This window comes from Lissotriton vulgaris, chromosome 7 (genome assembly GCF_964263255.1).
Source record: "Lissotriton vulgaris chromosome 7, aLisVul1.2, whole genome shotgun sequence".
NCBI lineage: Eukaryota > Metazoa > Chordata > Amphibia > Caudata > Salamandridae > Lissotriton > Lissotriton vulgaris.
In genome coordinates this window covers 133,533,832-133,556,329 of record NC_141695.1, presented here as the reverse complement: position 1 = coordinate 133,556,329, position 22,498 = coordinate 133,533,832, and the positions used below count along the sequence as shown (strand labels likewise).

Sequence of the window (22,498 nt, the reverse complement as noted above, 5' to 3'; positions counted from 1 at the left end):
CTGTGACCTAACACCCTGTGTTTGCGTGTATATGTATTCAGCAAGACACTACAACTGGCGACAAGGGTATTCGAACTGGCACCCGTGCTCAGTGAGAACGGCTAACTCGGTGCAGGTCGCCCGGAGCTCGCCCATCGTGTAGAGGGTTGGAGCGTGCTGCACAAAAGCGCCCACCGGGAGCCCACCCCGGCGGCAGAAGAAGCGGAGCTCGCCCGCGTGTGGGGGCTTGAGCGTGCTGCCCAAAGTGCCCACCGGGAGCCAACCCCGGCGGCAAAAGTCAAGAAAAGCTGCCTACCTGCAGCGGTGAATCCAGCGGTGGATCGTAGCTAAAACCAGCAAGCGGTGAGTGAAGCGTCGAGCAATAAAGTGACTCCGGTGAAAGAAACGGAGAAAAACGGCCGAAATCCCGTCGAAAACGAGATTCCCGGCGCCATCTTGGAGTCAGGCAGCAGTGTCCAATCCCCTGCGAGGGACCATCGGCGGCCATTTTGAAGTCAGGCAGAAGACCTGAAAGTGCAAACAAGCACTGGCGAGTGCAACAGGGCCAACAAGCAAGCACTGGCGAGTGCAATAAATATAGTAAACAAGCACTGGCAAGTGCAATAAACATAACAAACAAGCACTAGCGAGTGCAACGAAGACAACAAACGAGCACTGGCGAGTGCAACGAAGATAATAAACAAGCACTGGTGAGTGCAACGAACAAAGTAAACAAGCACTGGTGCGTGCGACGAAGACAACAAACAAGCACTGGCGAGTGCAACGAAGATAGCAAACAAGCACAAGCGAATACAAGAGTCAACACAAATGAGAACAAGCAAATGTAAGGGGTGCAAGAAAACAAGAACAAGCAAATACAAGACATAAATGAAGACAACGGTAAATAACGACAAGCAAGCAATAAGGAAACATAACAAGCGCAAGACAGTGCAAATCTCGAATGCGACAAACACAAGCAAATGCAGGTCTGGAACACAACAAGCATGAGCAAAGGCAAGTACCAAAGTGAACCTTCAACGCTACGCAAAGAGAAATAATTAAAATAAAGAAGGTGAGAAAATAAATGATCCAGAAGCATACCGAGGAAGCTGCGGATCTTACCAACCTCAAAGGAAATGACTAGACCAAGGATCACGGCCGAAGAGGGTCAGCAAAGAAGACGGGAAGCAAAGGAAACAGTCCTGTGACCGTAGCAGATCAAAATCTTCCTCCCTCATGGCGGTGGGAAAAGCAACACAACGATCCAATCCCTACATTGAAGTGCCACCCCCAGTGACACAGACTGACATTCAGAGTTTGGGTCCTAAATGGAACCGGTGGCTGGATTCACTGGACGATTTTCTGGACGCCACCAGTGAGCAAAGAGATGGAAAATGTCTGATACTACTGCTCCAGCTGGTGGGTCATGAGGGCTGACGCTTAATCAGAACATTTTCTGAAAAGGACACAGAGACCTATGAAAGACTCCAAGAGACGCTACACGCCCATTTCAACACAAAGGAAGATGTGGATCATGAATGCATCGCCTTCAACACAGCACGGCAGGAACCAAGAGAATCATTGCCAAACTTCATCACCCGGTTGCAAAGTCTGGTACAATGCTGCCACTTCAACACATTTACAAATGAGGACGCAGTTCGACTCCGGGTAATCGAAGGCTGTTCAAGTTCTAATACAAAGCGCAAGATCCTTCGAGGACATTGGCCGTTAAAGGAAATCATCAGGAAGGCCGAAGCTGGAGAGCGGGTAAAGGCAAGAGAAATATCAAAAGAATTGTACCTAAGTGCAAGACACAAAGATACCAGGAAAGAGACATCTCTCATGTCTTCGAATAAAGCCCAAGAAACAAACAAAACCAGAAACAGGGAGGGTGAAGGCAGACCAGAATCAAGACAATGGGAGAGGCAAAGTGACATGAAATACTCTGAGTCAACAACACAAAAGACTGAGATGATCCAGGATTGCGACAGCTTCACTGATACAACCTCAAGGAGTTATTCAACCTCAAAGAGTCATTCAACATATGGTGCAAACGACTGTGAAGCAGATGAGGTGTCAAGTGGGACAGATCGCACCAAAGGACCAGATGACAGCCTTCCCAACAAATGTGCAAGAAAGGCAAACTTTAGAAGACTAGACCAGTCACGTCAACACTGGAAATTGGTACACAATCACACCCGTAACACAGATGTCAGTGCACAGAACAAGCGGGAAGAAGAAGCAAACTGAGTAAGACGGACTGATCCACTCAGACACCGGAAAGAGGAAGACAAATGCAACCACGACATCCGAGACAATGAAGAAACTGAGAGGAGGCCATTATCATCACACAAGAGATGCAGAGACAAAATACCCAGGGATCAAACACAAGAAATAAACATGTGGTTATCAAACAACCTCTCCAGTAAGATGACACCTAAGTCACTTCGAGAAAGATACCCGGAGAAATATCCCAAAGAGAACTTCGACTCTAGGAGCAGCTCGTCACGACATACTTGTTTCAGAAATCCTCCATTCAAGACACACTCAAAGGAACGTTATCAAAAGAAATCGACAAAAGACTCTTCCGATTTTGAAAGCACGTCTGTTCGATCCCTCGAGTCGACTGAGTCATGGTCCCGACGACGGCCATGGCGTCAACAACCTGAACACACCCCAGAACTGAAGGTCATTCTTTCCATCAAGAGTAACGTATCTCACACCAATGTCTCTAAATACCCAATCACTCCACAAGACGACCTGTCATATCAGTCGCAGGTACATCAAGACATAAATAATATACCTTCACTGCTGATGGGGTCAGCGAGGCTGACCCAGAGGGCCTACAGAAGAAAAAGAGATATAGTGGACATTACCCACCGGATGGGAAAGGACCATCCAGTCACTCTGCAAGGAAAGCCAGACGCGTCAACAGTGCAAAGCGGGAGGGTGTTCGGGGACGGAAGACGGAACAAGAGCCCTCAGAAAACTGTGGCATGCCTACAAAAATGCACAACCAGTATTGCTGGAAGGTGCACTGGCGAAATATGACTCATGACATGTGAGTGGCTGCTGGCTGAATAGAGTTGAGATGATACAGGATATCGTGCCGTGGACTGCAGAGTGTCTCCTATGCACTGATACAAAAAACACAACAATTATTTTGCATAAATATATCAATGTTTAACGTCAGCAGAGCTAGGGCATTAGGTAATTATCTCAAGCAGCAGGACGGCACAAACCACAAGCAACTGCTTACTCAGACTTCGAAGCCCTGCTGTTTCCTACCCATCCACAATGCGCAGCCTCTCTGTAAACCTCAGGGCTGCGGAAATTCAGACTTTTGTATTTAGTAGCTCAAGCTGTTAAGTGACGTATGTGAGAATGTCACAAAGTGCAGCGGAAGCTAGTTTTAGAAGTTATTTCAGCCAGCATAAAATGAAAAGTATTAGCGAGGCCGAGGGAACAGGATAGTTTATTGGCAAGAACGTATATCAAAAGACGGGTTAGGCTGGGAAGGAGTGAGTGGGATTTCAGGACGAATCCCCTTAAAGGATGGTGATGACGGCGGCGTGGGACTAGTTGGGTGTCTGGGTGCACACAAAGACATTAACACCAGAAATTACACACTTGTGAGCAATGAGAAGCTCTAGAAAAATGCGGAGACTGTTGAAAAATCCTTGAAATAATAAGTCACTAAGCTACAGCTGCTTTTTAAGATGAATATTGCATATTCACACAGTGCCTAAATTGCTAGTTAGAATACAGAAGTCAGTAATGCCCACAGCACCAAACAGGGCTCAAATATGTTTCTCTAGTTACACACACAACCTCCAGTGATTGAATTAATCAGTTGAGGTTTCATATGGTAAAAGTATATAAATTGCATTATCTATGAGCAGCTGGTGTCCACCCCCACCCACCTCGCCGGACACACACTCGATGCAGTCTTCTCTTCCAGCACAGACATCGACTTCAGCCACACCACAGAGCTTCAATGGACGGACCACAGCTGCGTCCACTTCACCTTCAAGAGAACGACGACCCACCACCACCAGCAACAGGCCGCCCGCAGAAGCTGGAACAAGATCACAGCAGACCAGCTCGCCACCTCCCTGAGCCAGCACCCTCCTGCCAGCTCGGCGAACCCCAGCCATGCCGCCGACAACCTCACGAAGTGGATCAGCATCTGCACGGACGAGCTCGCCCGCTGAGAACCCCGCCCAGCAGACCCGGCAGCAAGAAAGCCCCATGGTTCACCGACGAACTCAAGAGCTCCAAGAAGAACTGCCGAGCCCTCGAGAAAGTCTGGAGAAGGGAACCTACACCGGACAACAGGACCTCCTTCAAGCTTGCCACCCGGAAACACCACCAGCTGATCCGCGCCGCCAAGAAAACAGCATTCAAGGACCGGTTGGACAACAACGCACACAACTGCAAGGAACTCTTCAACATCGTGAAAGAGCTTTCCAACCCCAGCGCAGGAAACAACGACATCACCCCATCGCAAGACCTCTGCAACTCCCTCGCTTCATACTTCCACAACAAGATCGCGGACATACACAACAGCTTCACCAACCAACCAACGCACACCATGACCGAACAACCACCCCCCACCACCACCCTCCACGCCTGGACCCCGATCAGCACCGAAGACACCATCCGCACGATGAACTCAATCCACTCCGGATCACCGACCGACCCCTGCCCTCACCACGTCTTCAACAAGGCCGACGCTGTCATCGCACCCCACCTGCGAGACATCATCAACACATCCTTCGACACCGCCACCTTCCCTGAGAGCTGGAAACACGCCGAACTCAGCGCTCTCCTCAAGAAACCAACAGCGGACCCCACCGAATTCAAAAACTACCGCCCCATCTCGCTCCTCCCGTTTCCAGCCAAAGTCATCGAGAAGACCGTCAACAAGCAGATGGCCGCCTTCCTAGAGACGAACGGATCCCTCGACCCCTCACAGTCCGGCTTCCGAGCCAATCACAGCACCGAGACCGCCCTCATCGCCGCCACCGATGACATCCGAGCCCTGATGGACAATGGAGAAACAGCGGCCCTCATCCTCCTAGACCTCTCCGCGGCATTCGACACGGTCTGCCACCGCACCCTAGTACAGCGCCTCAGCAACATCGGGATCCAGGACAAGGCGCTGGAATGGATCATCTCCTTCCTCGACGGAAGAACACAGAGAGTCCGCCTACCACCATACAAGTCAGAGGCCTCCGAAGTCATCTGCGGCGTCCCTCAAGGTTCATCGCTGAGCCCCACCCTCTTCAACGTCTACATGAGCCCCCTCGCGGCCATCGTACGCAAACACAACCTCGGCATAATCTCCTACGCCGACGACACCCAGCTGATCCTCTCCCTGACCAACGACCCCACCTCCGCCAGAGCCAACCTGCACGAAGGGATGAAAGAGGTAGCCGAATGGATGACGACCAGCCGCCTGAAATTGAACTCTGACAAGACGGAGGTCCTCATCCTGGGCTCTTCACCCTCCGCCTGGGACGACTCCTGGTGGCCTCCCGCCCTGGGCACCGCACCCAAACCGACAGACCATGCACGCAACCTGGGCTTCATCCTGGACTCCTCCCTCTCCATGACCAGGCAAGTCAACAACGTGTCCTCGGCGTGCTTCAACATCCTACGCATGCTACGGAAGATCTTCTGGTGGATCCCCACCGAGACCAGGAAGACGGTCACCCAGGCCCTCGTCACCAGCCGACTGGACTACGGCAACGCCCTCTACGCCGGTACCACCGCCAAGCTCCAAAAGAGACTCCAGCGGATCCAGAACGCCTCAGCCAGACTCATCCTCGACATCCCACGAACCAGCCACATCACCGGACATCTGAGAGACCTCCACTGGCTCCCCGTCAACAAAAGAATCACCTTCCGCCTCCTCACCCACGCACACAAAGCCCTACACGACCAAGGCCCGAGCTACCTCAACAGCCGGATCAACTTCTACGCTCCCAAACGCCACCTCTGATCTGCCAACCACGCCCTCGCCGCCGTCCCCCGCATCCGAAGAGCAACTACAGGAGGAAGGTCCTTCTCCTACCTGGCCGCCAAGACCTGGAACTCCCTCCCGACCGACCTGCGCCTGACCCAGGACCACCTCTCCTTCAGGAGGAAGCTGAAGACCTGGCTGTTCGAGCAGTAGCGGCACCCCCCCCCCCCCCCAGCGCCTTGAGACCCTACGGGTAGGTAGCGCGCTATATAAGTGTCACTGATTGATTGATTGATTCATTTAAAGTGTATCATGGTTAGTTTTATATATGGTTACCTGAAGAGGAAAGACCAAAATATTTGTAGCACATTTTTCTCTCTTAGGGCCATATGTATCAAGGAACCAATTTGCGATTCTGTAATAGCGATTTTTAAGAAATCGCTATTTCAGAATCTCAAAATGGTATGTATCATGAAAAACAATTTTTTTTAGCGATTTCTTGATATTCCTTCATTGCGAATTCGCAAATTGCGAATTCGCAATTAAGGAATACTTTCCCATTCATTTCTGTGGGCCAGGAAGCCCATACGAAGGAATGGGAATTTTTTTCTCAATTTGCGAATTCGCAATTTGCTAATCCCAAATTAAGAATAATTTCAAGGGTGCAGGGGTGTCCAAAGGACTCCCTGTTGCACCCCTGAAATAAGCATAGGTGCACATCTGGTGCACATACATGCCCTACGGGCATGTATGTGCGTCACATGGCACTTTGAAAAATGCAAAAATTGGCATTTTTCAAGGAATTCGCAACTTACCACCAACTAGAAGTTGGTGGTAATTTGCGATTCCTTAAGGCCATTTAGCCAATGTTTTTGCCTTCTTACATTGCATTTAAGGGATCGCAAAATTTGCTATTCCTTAAATGCAATCGCAAAATAAGATATCGCAAATTTTGCAATTCCTTATTTTGCATTGGATTTTCCTTCATACATGTCATTTTGCAAATTCCCATTCGCAAACGCCTTTGATACATATGGCCCCAAGCCATGTGATGTCTTTGACCCCCTTATGCACACTCTGAAAGACATGAATATTCCCTCAAGGATAATATAGCTCTCATTCTTCTGTACTCTGCTGGACTCTCACCTTTTGTGCCACCAGAAGCCCAGAGAGCGTCTTCGCCAAAGTTGTTCATCAGGTTGGCAAGTGAGCTGCACACAGTGCTGAGAGATAAGTAGTAGGTTGTAGGTGGCTGCACCGCTCTCATCTAGGACGGGCAGCCAGGGCCCCTGGGTTTCATAACTAGTCAGGCGCCTGAGAAGGTGGGGGCTGACAGGACTCGATACACAGGCAGACTGCAGATAAAAACAACATCCTGCCAGCACAACTCTTCTTCACAATAATATAACATGCTTGCCTAAGCTCAAGACCTGGCCTTTTTAATTTAGCAACTGGGAATATTTAACACCTGCCAGCATTGGTCTTACACTGCAACACATCTGCTCAGCCAAATGCGATTCACCGTAGTACAGTTTATTTGAAATGTTTCCACAGCACACAATACAGATATCACAAGTTTGAATGTGCTTTCATATGTGATAATGAATAGAAGAAGCCCGGTGAAATAAAGTATTTGCCCAGGATTACACAATTTGGTGCAACAGGAAAGAGCGAGTGACAGGCAAAACCACGTTGAAAAGAGGCCTTCTTTTCTTCAAAGCAGGACGGAAGGCAGATAAGATTCTCTCTCTTCCTGCTTCCAGATGTCCCTCTTAAGACGTTCCAAAATCACATGTTTGCATGCAGGTGATATTCGAGTGGTACATTATTGGCACACAATATCCAGATCACTAGCCTAAGAGTAGCATGCTCATTCTTAAACAGGTGTGTCTTTTTAAACATAAAATTCAGGCATGTCCAATACAGACGTCTCTTAAAATGTTGGACTTTGAGACAAATATAGGAAAAAGTGAGGTGGAACATATCATTAGGCCCCATGCCCCGTTGGCTGTGAAATGCTCACCTGGGTGGGGGCTAGTGAGGCGGGCGTGAAAAACTTCCTCCTGATGACGCTCACTCCGTGTGCACTTTCTCCTCAGCAGAGTGACTGTTTGTTGCCAGCCAATGATGCCACAACAGTTATAGTCGGGCAGGAGCCTTGCTCTGAAAGGACATGCACAGCACCGGCACCACATTCACATGTTGCCGCTCTGCTGAAATGAATTGTCCGGATTTTATTTTTCTCACCTAACTACCAGCCCACGTGTTGCCAGCCTGCCGGGCCCCGGGGGAAGCAGAGTCGCAGACTAGTCTATCTCCGGGGTCTTTCGCGCAGGGGATAGGCCAGGTAGGGGAAGGGGAGGAGTTAGGGGGTAGGTATTTAAGCGCGGGGGAGGAAGGGAACTTCCTCTTTCTGTGCCTGGCACCATCGGGAGGGAGATCAAAAGGAGGTAGTTAGGACTAGTTTCTGAGAGGCGTAGTGCTAGTTGTGGTTGGATATCGTTCGGAGCTGTTTCACGGCAGCTGGGTTTTCTCGTTTTTCACTTTGTGGGTAGTTTTTGGCAAGATGTCTGGAGTGTCTGCGGAGCAGGTCCGTGAGGCCTTGCTGTTGCTTGCGAGGGCCGACTGGGAAGACCTTATTCAGCCGGGGGTTTTGGATCAGGCCTGGGTGGGGGCCACCAGGGGCACGCGCGCTGCCTCTGCCGGGGTTAAGGCGGCGGTGGTGGCCTGCCAGGATGACGAGCAGGACTCTGCGGGGGGGTTTGACGGCAGGAGGGGGGGCGGTGTTCCTAAAGATCCGGCGAGGGGCGGGAAGCGCAGGAGCCTTTCTGCGCGGGCCTTCCCTCCGCTTGAGTTTTTGCCTGGGGCCTCGGGGGCGGCCGTGAGGGCCGCGCCCCCCGCGCTTCCGCCCCAAGGGCCTCTGCTGGTGCCGGCCGGCGCCTCACAGGGGGAGGGGCAGGCGGTCGTCCCTGTTGGGCCTGCTTTGGTACAGGTGGGGCCTCTGGGTGGGGGTGGGGCCCCTGGGCCCGCCGGGCACCTTGCAAGTGATGCTTTTGGGGGGGATGGGCCTGGGGATGCCTTGCGGGAGCCAGGGGAGCTGGAGGAGGAGGCCCCCATTGACTTGTCCATGGGTTCCAGGGCGGGCACCCCGGCCGTTGTGCGGCCGGTGGCGTCCGGGGATTTGGCGGGCCGGAGCGGGACCCCCGCTCTGATCCCCATTGGCGGGCCTGGCTGGGTTCATGGTTTTCAGCAGGTGGGTTTCTTCCCCCGGGGGGTGAATTTTTTGGCTACTGCCCGCCCCCCCCTCAGATCTGGGGTGCGGCTTCCTGGGAGGACAGGGCCCGGGGAGAGCGGATCTTGGAGCAGATTCAGGAGGTCAGGTGGGCCGAGGCGACTCATGCCAGGGTGGGTGCGGTGTGGGGCCATGAGATTGAGGGCCCTCCCACCCCGACCTCTGAGGAGGAACGGGAGGCGGAGAAGCAGGAGGAGGAGGCTAGGAGGGCAAGGGCTAGGAAGGCAGGGCAGGCCATCCCTCCCTCGGGGGGTATGGCAGGAGTAGGGACGGCCGGGACGGCTCTGAGGCCCGATGGTGCCAGGGCCCGCTCAGGTTCGAGCGACCTGAGGGGTGGGAGGGGATCCAAGCCGGCGGTTGTCGGCAGAGCCCGGGGGGGCCTGGCGGGGCGCAAGATGGCTCCAAGACGCAGGCCGGAAGCAGTAGGGCAGTCCGCGGCGGCTGTCCCTCCACCGAGGGATCGGCAACTACGGCACGTGGCGGTTCTGGAATGCGTGGACGAGGGAGTGTGCAGAAGGGTGTGAAGCGTGCGGTGAAGGAGGTGGACTGTGTGGGTGTGGATCTGGAACCGGTGCTTGAGTTGGATTATAGTGCTGAGAGTGAGGAGCTGGAAGACGGGGAGGTGCGGAATGACCTGGAAGGCATAGGCGGCGCAGCGGGAGACGACGACCTTGGTGTGTTACAGGTCAAGACTGTGGCGAAGACGAAGGCCGGATCGGTGGCGGTCCGGGGGACGGAGTCCAGAGGAAGGCCCCGGGAGCAGACGCCGGCACTCACAGGTGAGAGCGCCTGGTGGGCAGCTTGGGATGACGCTCCACGGGGGGGGGGGGGGAAGGCCGGAAGCGGACCTGCCGGTCGGTGGGTGTGGGGGACGGTTCTGTGCGGGAGGGGGAGAAGCCATCGGGCGGTCCACCTGAGGAGGGTAAGCAGGTGGATGGTAAGTCGGTCACTTTGTGGGTGCAGACAGACAAAGGTGATGGTAAAGAGGAGAAGGGGGTGAAGGTGCCTAAAAAGCTGCCGTATATGGGCTGGCGATGCCTCTTGGGTCTCATCTATCGGAGAAACTCAAGGAACGAATCTGGAAACATGAGTTTGTGGATGTTTTTAAGTTACTTCATCGGGAGGTACAGGCCAAGGAGGGGTCTAAGGAGGAGGAGTGGGAGCTGACGAGGTGCCCTAGAGTGCCGGTGACTATGGAGAATTGGACGTCTGCTTTCCTGATCTTTGCCAGTGTTTATTGCCAGAAGTATCTGGACCGGGCAATTGCGCTGTTTAAGTACATGGACATCATTCGCAAGGCCCAGATGCAGTTTGGGGGGTTTGCTTGGTTAAGCTACGATGAGGAGTTTTGGGCCAGGGTTAGCGCGAAGCCGGAGAAGAGTTGGGAGGAGGTGGACCAGGAGCTTTGGATGCAGTGGATGGCGTCTTCGCACCCGACGGCGTCCACCCATACAGCCAGTGGCTTGCCGGTGGTGTATCGGTCTTTTCCGCCGCGTCCCGCCCAAGGCGGGGCGGGGGGTGGAACAGTGCCCAGCACCATTGTCTCGGGACAGCAGTCCAAGCAGGGGGGTTATTCCACGGGGGCATGCTGGAGCTACAATCGGGGGTACTGCTCCAGGTACCCCTATAAGTTCAAACATGAGTGCTCGAAGTGTGGCGGGAAGCATGCCCTTACGCAGTGCCTCACGCTCACCACCCCCTCTGAGCAGTGGAGAAACGCGAGGGGGCGGGGCCAGCCTGGACCGAAGGGCGCCTACTCCGGTTAGGGTGGAGGTGATGGCCCCGTGGCTCGCGTGCTATCCTGATCGCGAGGCCGCGGCGCAGCTCTTCTGGGGGTTCACGGAGGGCTTTAGGGTCCCAGGGAGTGTCGTTGGGCTGAGAATTTGAGTTCTGCAAAAGAATTGCCGGGGGTGGTGTCTGCAAAGTTGGAGAAGGAAGTGGCGGAAGGAAGGGTGGCTGGCCCGTTTACTGACTGGCCATTGTCGGACCTGATCATTTCCCCGTGGGGGTGGTGCTGAAGAAGGAGGAAGGGGAGTTCAGAATGATTCACCATTTGTCGTGGCCGGAGGGTCAATCGGTGAATGACTTTATTGCGGAGGAGGACTCGAGAGTGCTGTATGCGTCGGTGGACGATGCGATCCGCCTGGTGAGGGTTTGTGGGCCGGGTGCGGAATTGGCGAAGTGTGACATCAAGTCGGCTTTCTGTCTCCTGCCTATTCACCCGGCGGATTTTTCGCGTTTGGGTATGCAGTTTGGGGGGGGCCATCTACGTGGACAAAGTTTTGCCCATGGGGTGTGCCATCTCATGTGCTCTGTTTGAGCTTTTCAGCACTTTTCTGCAGTGGGTCATGGTGCGGGTCAGTGGGTGCCGTGAAGTCACCCACTACTTGGACGATTTCCTCTTCATGGGGCGGTCGGAGACCGGGGATTGCGGCAGGGCCCTGTCGCGGTTCCAGGCTTTGGCCTTGCAGTTTGGGGTGCCTTTGGCGCCCGAGAAGACGGCTGGTCCCAGCTGTTGCCTCACGTTCCTGGGGATTGAACTGGACTCGGTGCAGTGGTTGGCGCGCCTGTCTGCGACCAAGGTGAAGGAGATTCTTGCATGTCTGGAGTGGGCTGTGGGGGAACGGCGGATCCCTTTGAGGGCGGTGCAGAAGCTTCTGGGTTTCCTTAACTTTGCGTGCAGGGTGGTGCGGGCAGGACGGACGTTCTGCAGGCGGCTCGGCATGGCCATGTCGGGGGCAGTGCTTCCGCATCACAGAGTGAGGATTTCCTTGGGGGTGAGGACGGACTTGAGGACATGGATCACCTTCTTGCAGGATTTCAATGGTGTGTCCTTGGACTTTGACGAGGAAAGGGCGGTCTGGCAATGCCAAATTTACTCTGACGCGGCTGGGTCAGCGGGGTTTGGTGTTTTCTGGGATGGCAGGTGGTGTGCGGAGAGCTGGCCGGCCTCCTGGATCAAGCAGGGCAGGAGCATTGCCTTTTTGGAGTTCTTCCCTTTGCTCGTGGCACTGGTGGTGTGGGGGAGGAATTTCGGAATAGGTCTGTGCTCTTCCACGTCGACAATATGACGGTGGTGGAGCTGGTGAATCATCAGAGGGCGAGGGACCTGCGAGTGCTGCGGCTGTTGCGTAGGTTCATGTTGGCGTGCCTGCATCTGAATGTGGTGTTTCGGGCTAAACATGTCCCTGGGGTGAATAATGACATTGCGGATGTTTTGTCTCGTTCGCAGTGGCAGCGGTATCGACACCTGGCACCGGGAGCAGATACGTGCAAGACCGAGCTGCCGGCCGGCATCTGGGCCTTGGGGGAGTGAGGATGATTGGTCTGGTGGAGGGTTCGCTGGCTCCGACCACGAGGAGGACTTATCGTTTGGCATGGTCTGAATTTAGTGCTTTCATGGGCTGGACGGTGGATGGTGTCGTGAGCGGGGAGTCGACTGTGGTGAAAGGGCTGCGGGGTTACGTGTTGGCTTGCATGGACCGAGGGTTTACTGCGGCTACGATCTCTGGGAAGTTAGCAGGGATATCTTTCTACTGTGTTTTGTTCCTGGGTTTTGACCCGACCAAGGATGTGGTTTTGGCTCGCATGTTGTGGGGTTGGGGTCGGGAACGGGGAGCTGGGGAGGGTCGGCTGCGAGAGGCAGTGACGTTTGACTTGTTGGTTCGGCTGGTTGGGGTGTTGCCGGAATGCTGTTATGACCCGGTTGAGGTGGGTCTTTTTCGTTTGTGCATGGTGTGGATGTTTTTTGGGGCTTTCCGGGTGTCTGAGCTGTTGGGTACGAGACGGGGGCGGGTAGGTTGTTTGAGGAGGTTTGTATGGATGCGGGGCGTTTGGGTATTTGGCTGAGTTGCTCCAAAACGGATCAAATGGGCAGAGGCAAGTGGGTGTGGTTGAATGAGTCTGGCGGGCGGTTTGCCAAGTTTTGGAGTGGCGGACTTTCCTGGGGACGGGTGGGGTGCGCTGTGGGGAGATTTTTTGCCATGTGTCTGGTGCGAGAGTGACGGCTGGCCAGTTGTTGGCGGTGTTGTGTATGGCTTTGAGGCGTTTGGGCATGGATGGGGCTGGTTTCGGCACTCACTCTTTTCGCATTGGGGCTGCGACTGCGGCGGCCCGGCTGGGTTGGTCCTGGGACAGGATTAAGAAGATTGGGCGTTGGAAGTCGCGATGTTGTGAGAGGTATGTGAGGAAGTAGGTTGGTCCCAGGCATGTGGTTGGTTGTTTTACACAGTTTTTTGCTTGTTCTTACATCTTTTTCTTCGTAGGTTGCGTGGGTGGACCGGGCGGTAGGACGGTGACGTGGATTGTTGGGCACTCCTTCGTGCATTGGGCATCCAAATATGTGGAGCAGCAGGTTTACGGCCGTAACCTGGGACTGAAGGGACAATTGCACGAGGTGAAATGGTGGGGAAGGAGTGGTATGCGATGGAGGCACCACTGCCCTGACTCGCGAAGATGGTCCCACAGAGGGGATGCCCGGATTTATTGATCATTCACCTGGGGGAAAATGACCTGGTGCAACTGTCTGGATTGGCATTGTTACAACTCATGCAAAGGGACTTGGAGATTTTGAAATCGAGGCTTGCAGGGACCTGCATTGCCTGGACGGAGCTGGTCCCCAGAAAAGTGTGGAGAGGGGCTGTGAAACATGGAGCCATTGAGAAGGCTCGGAGGAAACTCAATAGGGCGATGAGACTCTACTGTGCGAACAGGGACATTAAGGTCATTGCACATGCCGGGATTCGACTGGAGGAGTTTTTAGGGATGGCGGGGTGCACTTGTCTCAGCTAGGCAATGCGTTCTACATGATGGAGATGCGGGATGTGGTGAGCAAGTTGTGGAACGAGGCTATCTGGTGTCGCAGGGAGTGAATGGGGTGTTGGTGTCGGAGGGGTGGCCCTGTGAGGGGGTGGGGCAGTGAACCGCCCTACAGGGGGTTCACTGGTTGGCAGGATTTGAAGGGACAAGGGGGTCAAGAGCGGGCACACCCATCCCTTGGGGGAGGAGTTTGCATAGGACGGATAGAAGCGTGAATGGAATGACGCAACGACTGGGGGCTGGATGACGGTGATTGAGGGGCAAGAAGCAAGGTGGTTGGAGCCTCTAGGGCTTGGTGATGAAGCGGAGTGAATGAAACGAATGAGGGGGGAAGTGTGAGTGGGGGTTTGCTGTTACTGTTATTGTTGATGTTACTGTTATGTACAGATTCGCAGTTCTGGTCTAATAAAATGGCCTTTTACGCTGACACTGCGTGGTCTGTTTATTGCGCGATGCCGGGCCCCGGGGGAAGCAGAGTCGCAGAATAGTCTTCCCCCGGGGTCTTTCGCGCAGGGGATAGGCCAGGTAGGGGAAGGGGAGGAGTTAGGGGGTGGGTATTTAAGCGCGGGGGAGGAAGGGAACTTCCTCTTTCTGTGCCTGGCACCATCGGGAGGGAGATCAAACGGCCACCCACCCACCCGGCAACTGGAGGTGGTTTGTTTGGGTCGGTCCATAGCGTTGCCAGTTTAGGCCAGAGCTGCTGTAGGCAGGATTTGAAGGGACAAGGGGGTCAAGAGCGAGCACACCCATCCCTTGGGGGGGGAGTTTGCATAGGACGGATAGAAGCGTGAATGGAATGACGCAACGACTGGGGGCTGGATGACGGTGATTGAGGGGCAAGAAGAAAGGTGGTTGGAGCCTCTAGGGCTTGGTGATGAAGCGGAGTGAATGAAACGAATGAGGGGGAAGGTGTGAGTGGGGGTTTGCTGTTACTGTTATTGTTGATGTTACTGTTATGTACAGATTCGCAGTTCTGGTCTAATAAAATGGCCTTTTACGCTGACACTGCGTGGTCTGTTTATTGCGCGATGCCTCCTGGCTGTGGCCTTCATGATCGCTGGAACGGAAAACATGATGCCAAGAAGGCTCCGGCTTTCAGGAGACATATAGCCTGTCCTCGGTGAGTCTGCTGTCCAGTGACAGAAGTCTGTCCTGAGCGACCGCTGCAAACGCGGTCTGTCACTGACTCCGTGACGTGATGCCTGGCAAGGGTTGAATGCAGCCAGCCATGCGGGTGATTTTTCACGGCCCAGGACGAGCGGAAGACAGTTCTGCAAGCACCATGATTGCAGAGCTCGTTAACCACGGTAACCAGCCCCTTGCGCTGCTTACTGTTTCTTCCATACCAAACTCCCAGCCTTTGGCAGAAGGATATGACGTTACCTGGCGGCGTCAGTATGGCTTTTTCTCACTTGGGTTCCCCCCTGGCTGTGATGCTAGTAGCTAACAAAAGCAAAGAAATTGAAGTATTTTCTTCACTTTTAGGCAATCGCGGCACCTGTGCTGTAGTTATAATGTTAATAGCTAAAGCGCCAGTGCGGCAATTGTAACAAACGTAGGCAAATAAAAAAATGTCAGCCATGTCTTTTTTTCTATTTGTTGACTTTTGCTACAATCGCCGCACTCGCACTTTAGCTATGAACATTGTAAGCTAAAGCGCGGGTGTCCCGATTCCCTAAAAGTAAAGAAAATACTTTCATATCTTTGCTTTTGAAGTAATCGCGTCACCCGTATGTTAGCTTAAACTGTTTAAAGCTAAAGCGGGAGTGCGCAGACATGGCGAGCTGCTCCCTACCGGCTTCCGTGGGGGTCACAGGCGGGTCCATGGTGAAGCCAGAGTAGGAAGAGGAGGAAACCATAAAAGAATATAGTGCTCACCAACTACAGATGAACACACAAAAGCGGAAGAAAACTGAAGTTAGGCTGTGCTTCTTCCTGAATAAACGGAAGTGAGTATCGGAACAGCAGCAAATGAAATGCCAGATAAGAAGAGCAATGCCAGAGTTAAACCAATGGCAAGCAGCAGTATAAATTACCTTGAGTTTCACCCAATATACTAATTGCTTAATGCCTCGGAGAGGCAGCGCATGCGTTGCCCTATGCGAATCCTAAAAATGACCCTAGTAGATTATGAAAGGATATCCATTATGTAGATACCTTATAATAATCTAAAATTGAAACTGAAGATACATTTTAAATCCAGGAAGAGTTCAAATTATTAGAATGGCCTGCTCGCATTCATAGGAGAGTACAACAACTACAAAGTACAAATTAGCTAAAAAAGGTCCAGATCCAACGGCCAATAAACTACTGATAAGTGTTGTTAAAAGGTGGGATGGGTAAATATGTGCAGAGTCGCCATTGTTACCACAGCAAACATTCTTCCTATGTCCAGGAATGAAACATTCGTCATAACAAAATACAGACAGTGCCAGAAGACAATCTACATTCCTGATTCCAAAATACAGGACCAAACAACAACTGAGAGTGTCGACACTTCAGAAAAGCCGTTTGCAAAAAGCATACACGGCTGTTGTTGCCCCACTATCAGATTTCAGTTCGGAGGTAGGAATTGTTGCTGCTAGAAGTATTACAGAATGTGTGCATCAAAAAAATTTTGTTTCAGTAAAATGAAAATAAAATATGGACAAACTTAATTTATAAGGAAAAAAGTAAGAGAGTGTGTCTAACAAAGGTCTGCGTCATACCTAAGATGTGATTCTACTTGGTAGGGGGGCAAGGCCTCCTTTAAAAATTGCCTCTTGCAGCATGCAATCTTTCCTCACCAGCACCTTCTCCCCCTGTGCATAATGTACCGCTCTACGCTGCTCCTCAATATAAATATGTACAGGATACTTTATTGTAGACATATTGAAGTACTTAAAAACATATACACAAGTGACATGTTATGTTATGTTATTAAGAGATTTGTAGCGCGCACTGCTACTCAGGAGTATCCTGGCATGGAGTGAGGTCAGTGACAGTAAGGACAGAAAGTTTACACAGATTGCTTGAACAGATAAGTTTTGAGAAGTTTTTTGAAGGTGGCTAATTCTTTAGTGTGTCGAATAAGATCAGGCAGAGCATTCCACATGGTGGTGGCCTTGACCACAAAAGATTGTCCCCCAAGTCGGGAGCGTTGAAACCTGGGAATTACCAACCGTCTTTGGGAGGCAGAGTGGAGAGAGCGGCTGGGAAAGTAAAACGCAAACTTAGAGCTCATATAGGCTGGGTATGGACCATGGAGAGCCTTGCGAGTCAGAGTTGGAGTTTTAAAACGCACTCGCTGAGCCACCGGAAGCCAGTGCAGGTTGTTGAGCTGCTTGCGAACACTTGTTCTCCTAGAGATGTTAAACAGGAGCCTGACAGCTGCGTTCTGGATAACCTGCAACTTCCCCAGGAGGTACCCAGGGATGCTGATGTGCAGGGCATTAGCATAGTCCAGGCGTGACAGGATAAGTGCCCTGACCACAGTCTCCCTGGCAGAGCGGGGGAGCAGGGGAAAGGACCTCCTTAGGGCTTTGAGCGTGCCGAAGCACGTCCCTGAAAGACGCTTAATCTGTTTGTGGAAACTGAGATCAGCTCCAAACCAGATTCCCAGGTTCTTGGCACCCCAACAATTGTCATTGGGGCAAGGGAACCCTGCGGGCCAGAGAGATTCTCTGAAAGCGGGAGGGAATTGGCCATAAAGGAAAATATCAGATGTGTCCTCATTGCATTTGAGGCTTGCCTGAGCCAACCAAGAAAATACAGAAGACAGACAATGCTGGGCCACATCAGTTTGGAGATCATCGCCCTTCCAGGTGAAGAGAAGCTGGGTGTCATCGGCATAAGCCATAATTTTGGCACCCAGCTTCTTTGCCAGGTAGATCAAAGGGGTAAGATATATGTCGAAGAGCAGGGGGCTCAGCGTTGACCCCTGTGATACCCCAGTGGCAACTAGACTGGAGGACGAGGAAAAAGTGGGCATCTACACCTGTTGAGAGCGGTTGTCCAAAATGGACCTAACCACGCGAAGGGCCACATCGGTAATGCCGATGTCAGACATGTGCACCATGTAATACATTTCTCATGGGTAAATGATCAGGCCTGGGCAGTGAACTTTGCTCCGTTTGCGGAGTTTGTGGAGTTTTCTGCACTCCGCAAGCTCTGTAGAGTTTTATACCGCTCGCGATCGCAAACGGTAAGTTTGCGAGTGCGAGCTGCCACTCGGTAGAATTTCGATCCAAGCGGCAGGAATACCAGCACAAACTGCAGTTCACACTGCATTCCGCCACTCATGGAACTTCGCAGACATTTTTGTAACTATGCAGAGTTCTGCGTAGCAAAACTCCGCAAACTAAGCCCAGGCCTATAAAATGATGAGTTAATGTGTGTTACCATATGTACTTTTTAATGTCTACACACAGGACATAATATTTCCCCCTTGCTAACCACTTTCCCTTACACCACTATTGAACGTAATTGTGTATGTGCAATATTACATTAGTTTGTGTTAGGCGTATGTTCATTTAGTGCCTATTATGCACTTGGGTAGTGCTTCAATTTGTTAAATTGTAACCCAATTAGACTCTGGGTATTTACCAAGACATTGCAAAAATTGATTTCGATCATTGCTTTTCTTATTGGTGTAGCACTAAGAGGCTTAAATGTTCCCTGCTATGAAACTAGATCTTTTAATTTTGTTTCAGTACCTCCATCTAATGATACTTTGAATGGTGTGACCTGCAAATCGTGCCTTGATGTAACTTCCAGTTCCTGTGATACTACAGATACCGTAAACTGCACTGGAGTGGAGACAAAGTGCATCTTTTATGCTGTTACAATGACCTTCGGTGAGGCCTGATGCACCAGTTTTTTGACCTAAACTCAGTTGACACGATGCATCAATAACTTATTTTTAAGATGCTTCATTGTTTGAATGTCTCTCGGGTTAGCCCAGAGTCCATTCACTGTAAAAAACAAAGGCTACATAGGCGTTATGGTTTTTGTCAGATTTCACTTGTAAACAAAACAGTGAAATTTGGCAGTTATAGTTACCTGATCTAACTATAAGTTACTCCCCTGCAATGCACTGCTTATGACCACACATATTACATCACTGACTACCATGGTCAGTGACATCACTGATGACATATTAAATGACATCTATGATGACATCGCTGATGATACCATGCAGTGAGTGTAAGTATTTTGTAGGAGTTTATGATTGTTAAACATATATCCTAATGTACTATAAAACTTAAAGTAGGGTGCTAGGTGTATATTAAACTACTTTTAATATATATCATGGGAATGGATGTTTGACTGTATGTATTAATCTGCGTATGGGTGTGTGAGTGGCTGTATAAGTGGTTTTGTAACTAGCAGTGGCGGTGAGTGAGATACTGTGTGAGTGGCTGTATTGGTGAGTGAGTAGGTATGCCAGTAGATGTATGGTGTAAGTGGCTCTATCAGTGTATAAGTTGGTGTGCAGTGAATATATGGGTGGATGAGTGTTTCTCTGAATGGCTGTATGAGTAATTGACTTGTGTAGGTAGCTGTATGGGTGAGTAAGTGGCTGTTTGAGTAGGTGTTTAGTTTATTGACTTCATCTGTGAGTGACTTTATTGGACAGTGAGCATCTGTGAATGGCTGTATGGGTGAGCACAGGAATGTGTGAGTGCTTGAATGGATGTATCAACAGGTATGTAAGTGGTTGTGTGAGTGAGTGTCATAGTGCTTCCATCGGTGAGTTATTGGCTTTGTTGAGTGGCTGATTAGGTGAATGCATGGGTGTGTGATGATGTAGCTAAATAAGTGGATGTGTGAGTAGCTCTATAGGTCAGTGTGTGGTTATGTGGCTGGCTGTATATGTGAGTAACTGGTTGCATGAATGACTGTATGGGTGAGTGAATGGTTATGTGAATGCCTGTACGAGTGAGTGAGTGAGGGAGTGGGTGTGTAAGTAACTGTGTGTGAGTACTGGCCTGTGAATGGGTATGTCAGTCATTGTATGGGTGTGTGAGTGGCAATACAAAAGGTTGTATGGGGGTGTGAGTAGGTGTGTGAGTGGTTCTATGGATGAAGTCATCATTAATGTCATTTGAGATGCCATCAGTGATGTCACTTACCATGTCATGAGTGATGTAATATATGAGTGTATTGCAAGGACACAAGTTATAGTTAGCTCAGGTAACTATAACTGCTGAATTTCACTGTTTTGTACAAGTGAAATCTGACCGTAACGTCCCTGTAACCTTTGTTTTTTTCAGTGAATTTGTAAGGTTTTTTAAATTCCATTTCCTAACTATAACATCCATGTAACCTTATGTTAGAACTGGGGGTATCTAGTTGGCAGAGGTAGGTACCACTGTCCAAATAGGGACACTTGCTTCTAGTTAGGGTAAAAAGGATACACTTTTTAGATAACCCCTGCTCATCCCCTTGGTAGCTTGGCACGAGCAGTCAGGCTTATCAAAAGCAATGTGCAAAGTATTTGTACCAACACTTACAGTAACACAGTGAAAACACCACAAACTGTCTCCACAATAGTTTAGAAAAATAAATGTATTTAATCTAAACTACACAAGTCCAAAGTGACAAAAGTCCAACATACACAGTTAAAGAATATGGTTTCATATGAGTTCCTAAGGTTGCATTAAAATAATCCACAGGTGCGTCATGTTTTAGCCAACAGTACCTTTAGATGCAACAAAAGTTCCAAGTGAAAGCTGCAGCGTTGAAAAGCAAGTGATGCGTCACTCCTGAGACCCTGGGGAGGAGATGCGACAACCCCGCTGGACGTAGCGGGCATATTGCTGTGAGTCCGGTCTGTATGGAGAGGGATGCGATACCTTGAGTGGATTCAGGTGCGCAGGTTTCGGTGAAAGCGGCTCGCAAAAGGTATGATTCTACCATCTTCGGGGCAGCGACGATCTCCGGTGCGGTGACGATGCGTGGCTCCGCGTCAATCTTCTTCTCTTGCAGCCCCTTGATGCGATGGCTCTGCGACGACTCTCGCAGCAACGTGATGCGGTCTGCAAGCAAGCGGTGCGACAATCTCACCCAGTGACGACAGGCTCTGCGACGATACTCGCAGCGATGGTAATCTTCCCGCAACGGTCTGGTGCGTCCTGCAAGCGAAGGATGCGACGACTCTGGCAGTGGCAACAGGCGCTGCAACGATCTCGGCCTTCACTTCCTGGCACTGACGGGGATGCACTCCAAGTGAACGATGCGATAAAACTTGCAGAACGTCTTTAAAATCTTGTTTTCCAGCTCCCCAACAGAGGTACAACTTCCAGAGGCACCACAACTGGCCCAAGCACTCTAGGAAGGACAGAACTCTCTCAGCAGAGTTCAAGGAAGCTGGGGGTTCAGTCCTTTTGTTCCTGTGACTTCTTAACAGGGAGCCAGCACTTCTTCAGGCACTTGGAGATTCCTTCAAGCAAGAGGATACAGCACAAAGCAAAGTCCTTACCCTCTCCTTGGCACCAAAGCAACTGCAGGTCAGTCTAGCAAAGCAACAGCAGGACAGTCTTCCTTCTTCAGTCTTCCATCTTTCTCCTTGGCAGAGGTTCCTTCTTGATTCCAGGATGATATAATTTTCTGTAGTCTGGGGTCCTGCACTTATACCAGTAAAATTCTTTGTTCCCTTTGTGCAGGAGTGCTCTGAGCCCGGTCTGAACCAGTTCTGGGTGTTCCTTATGATCTTTGTTTTCCTGGCCTCTCCTTTCCTTTCAGAGAGAGGGGCAGGGTCGTCAGCTGCCCAGCAGGAGGTAGAGCCAGCATTGTGGAAGGCAGGCACAGCCCTATTCAGGCCCAGGTGCTTCCCCCTACCCCCACTCTAGATGCAGATGGAGACATTCAGCCCAGGGATGGCCCACTGAGCCTCTGGGAGCCACCCAGCCCTTGCCACTCAGAAACCAGAAAGTCAATTCACAAACAGGCAAGGCACACAGAAAGGTCAGACAAGAGAACAGCCACTTTCTAAAAGTGCTGTTCTCAAACACAGGATTTAAAAACCACCTTTCCTAAAAGATGTGTTATTAAATTCTGAGTTCAGGGATACCAGACTTGTATGTCCTATCTTCCTCCTATGGGAAGATATGCAGGTAACCACTGTAGTCAGCATTCCCCATGAAGGCCTATGGGCAAGATAGCCTTACAATAGTGAAAAACAAAAATGGCTGTAACTCACTACCAGAGCATGTCACATGCACTATTACATGCTCTACCTTTCACATATACCGCACCCTGCCCAAGGGGTCACCTTAGGCCTTCCATAGGGGTGACCAATGTGTACAGAAAGGGAAGGGTTAGGCCTGGTCAGTGGGGACACTGACCAGGAGGACATGGCAGTTCACAGACTGCACACAGGTGGCAGGCTTGGGACACCATTTTAGGGCTACTCATGTGGGGGGAACAATCAGTGCTGCAGGCCCACTAGTAGCAGTTGT

General features: G+C 51.1%; 1 protein-coding gene across 1 annotated transcript in view; it reads left to right on the top strand.

The window, feature by feature from the left end:
- Positions 1 to 22,498, top strand: part of LOC147701002 (phospholipase A2 inhibitor and Ly6/PLAUR domain-containing protein-like) — a 243,572-nt gene that overhangs the window by 102,227 nt on the left and 118,847 nt on the right. The window contains exon 4 of the mRNA XM_086929289.1: positions 18,749 to 18,892. Within this exon, the coding sequence (XP_086785415.1) occupies positions 18,749 to 18,892 (144 nt within the window). The remainder of the gene's footprint in view (positions 1 to 18,748; positions 18,893 to 22,498) is intronic.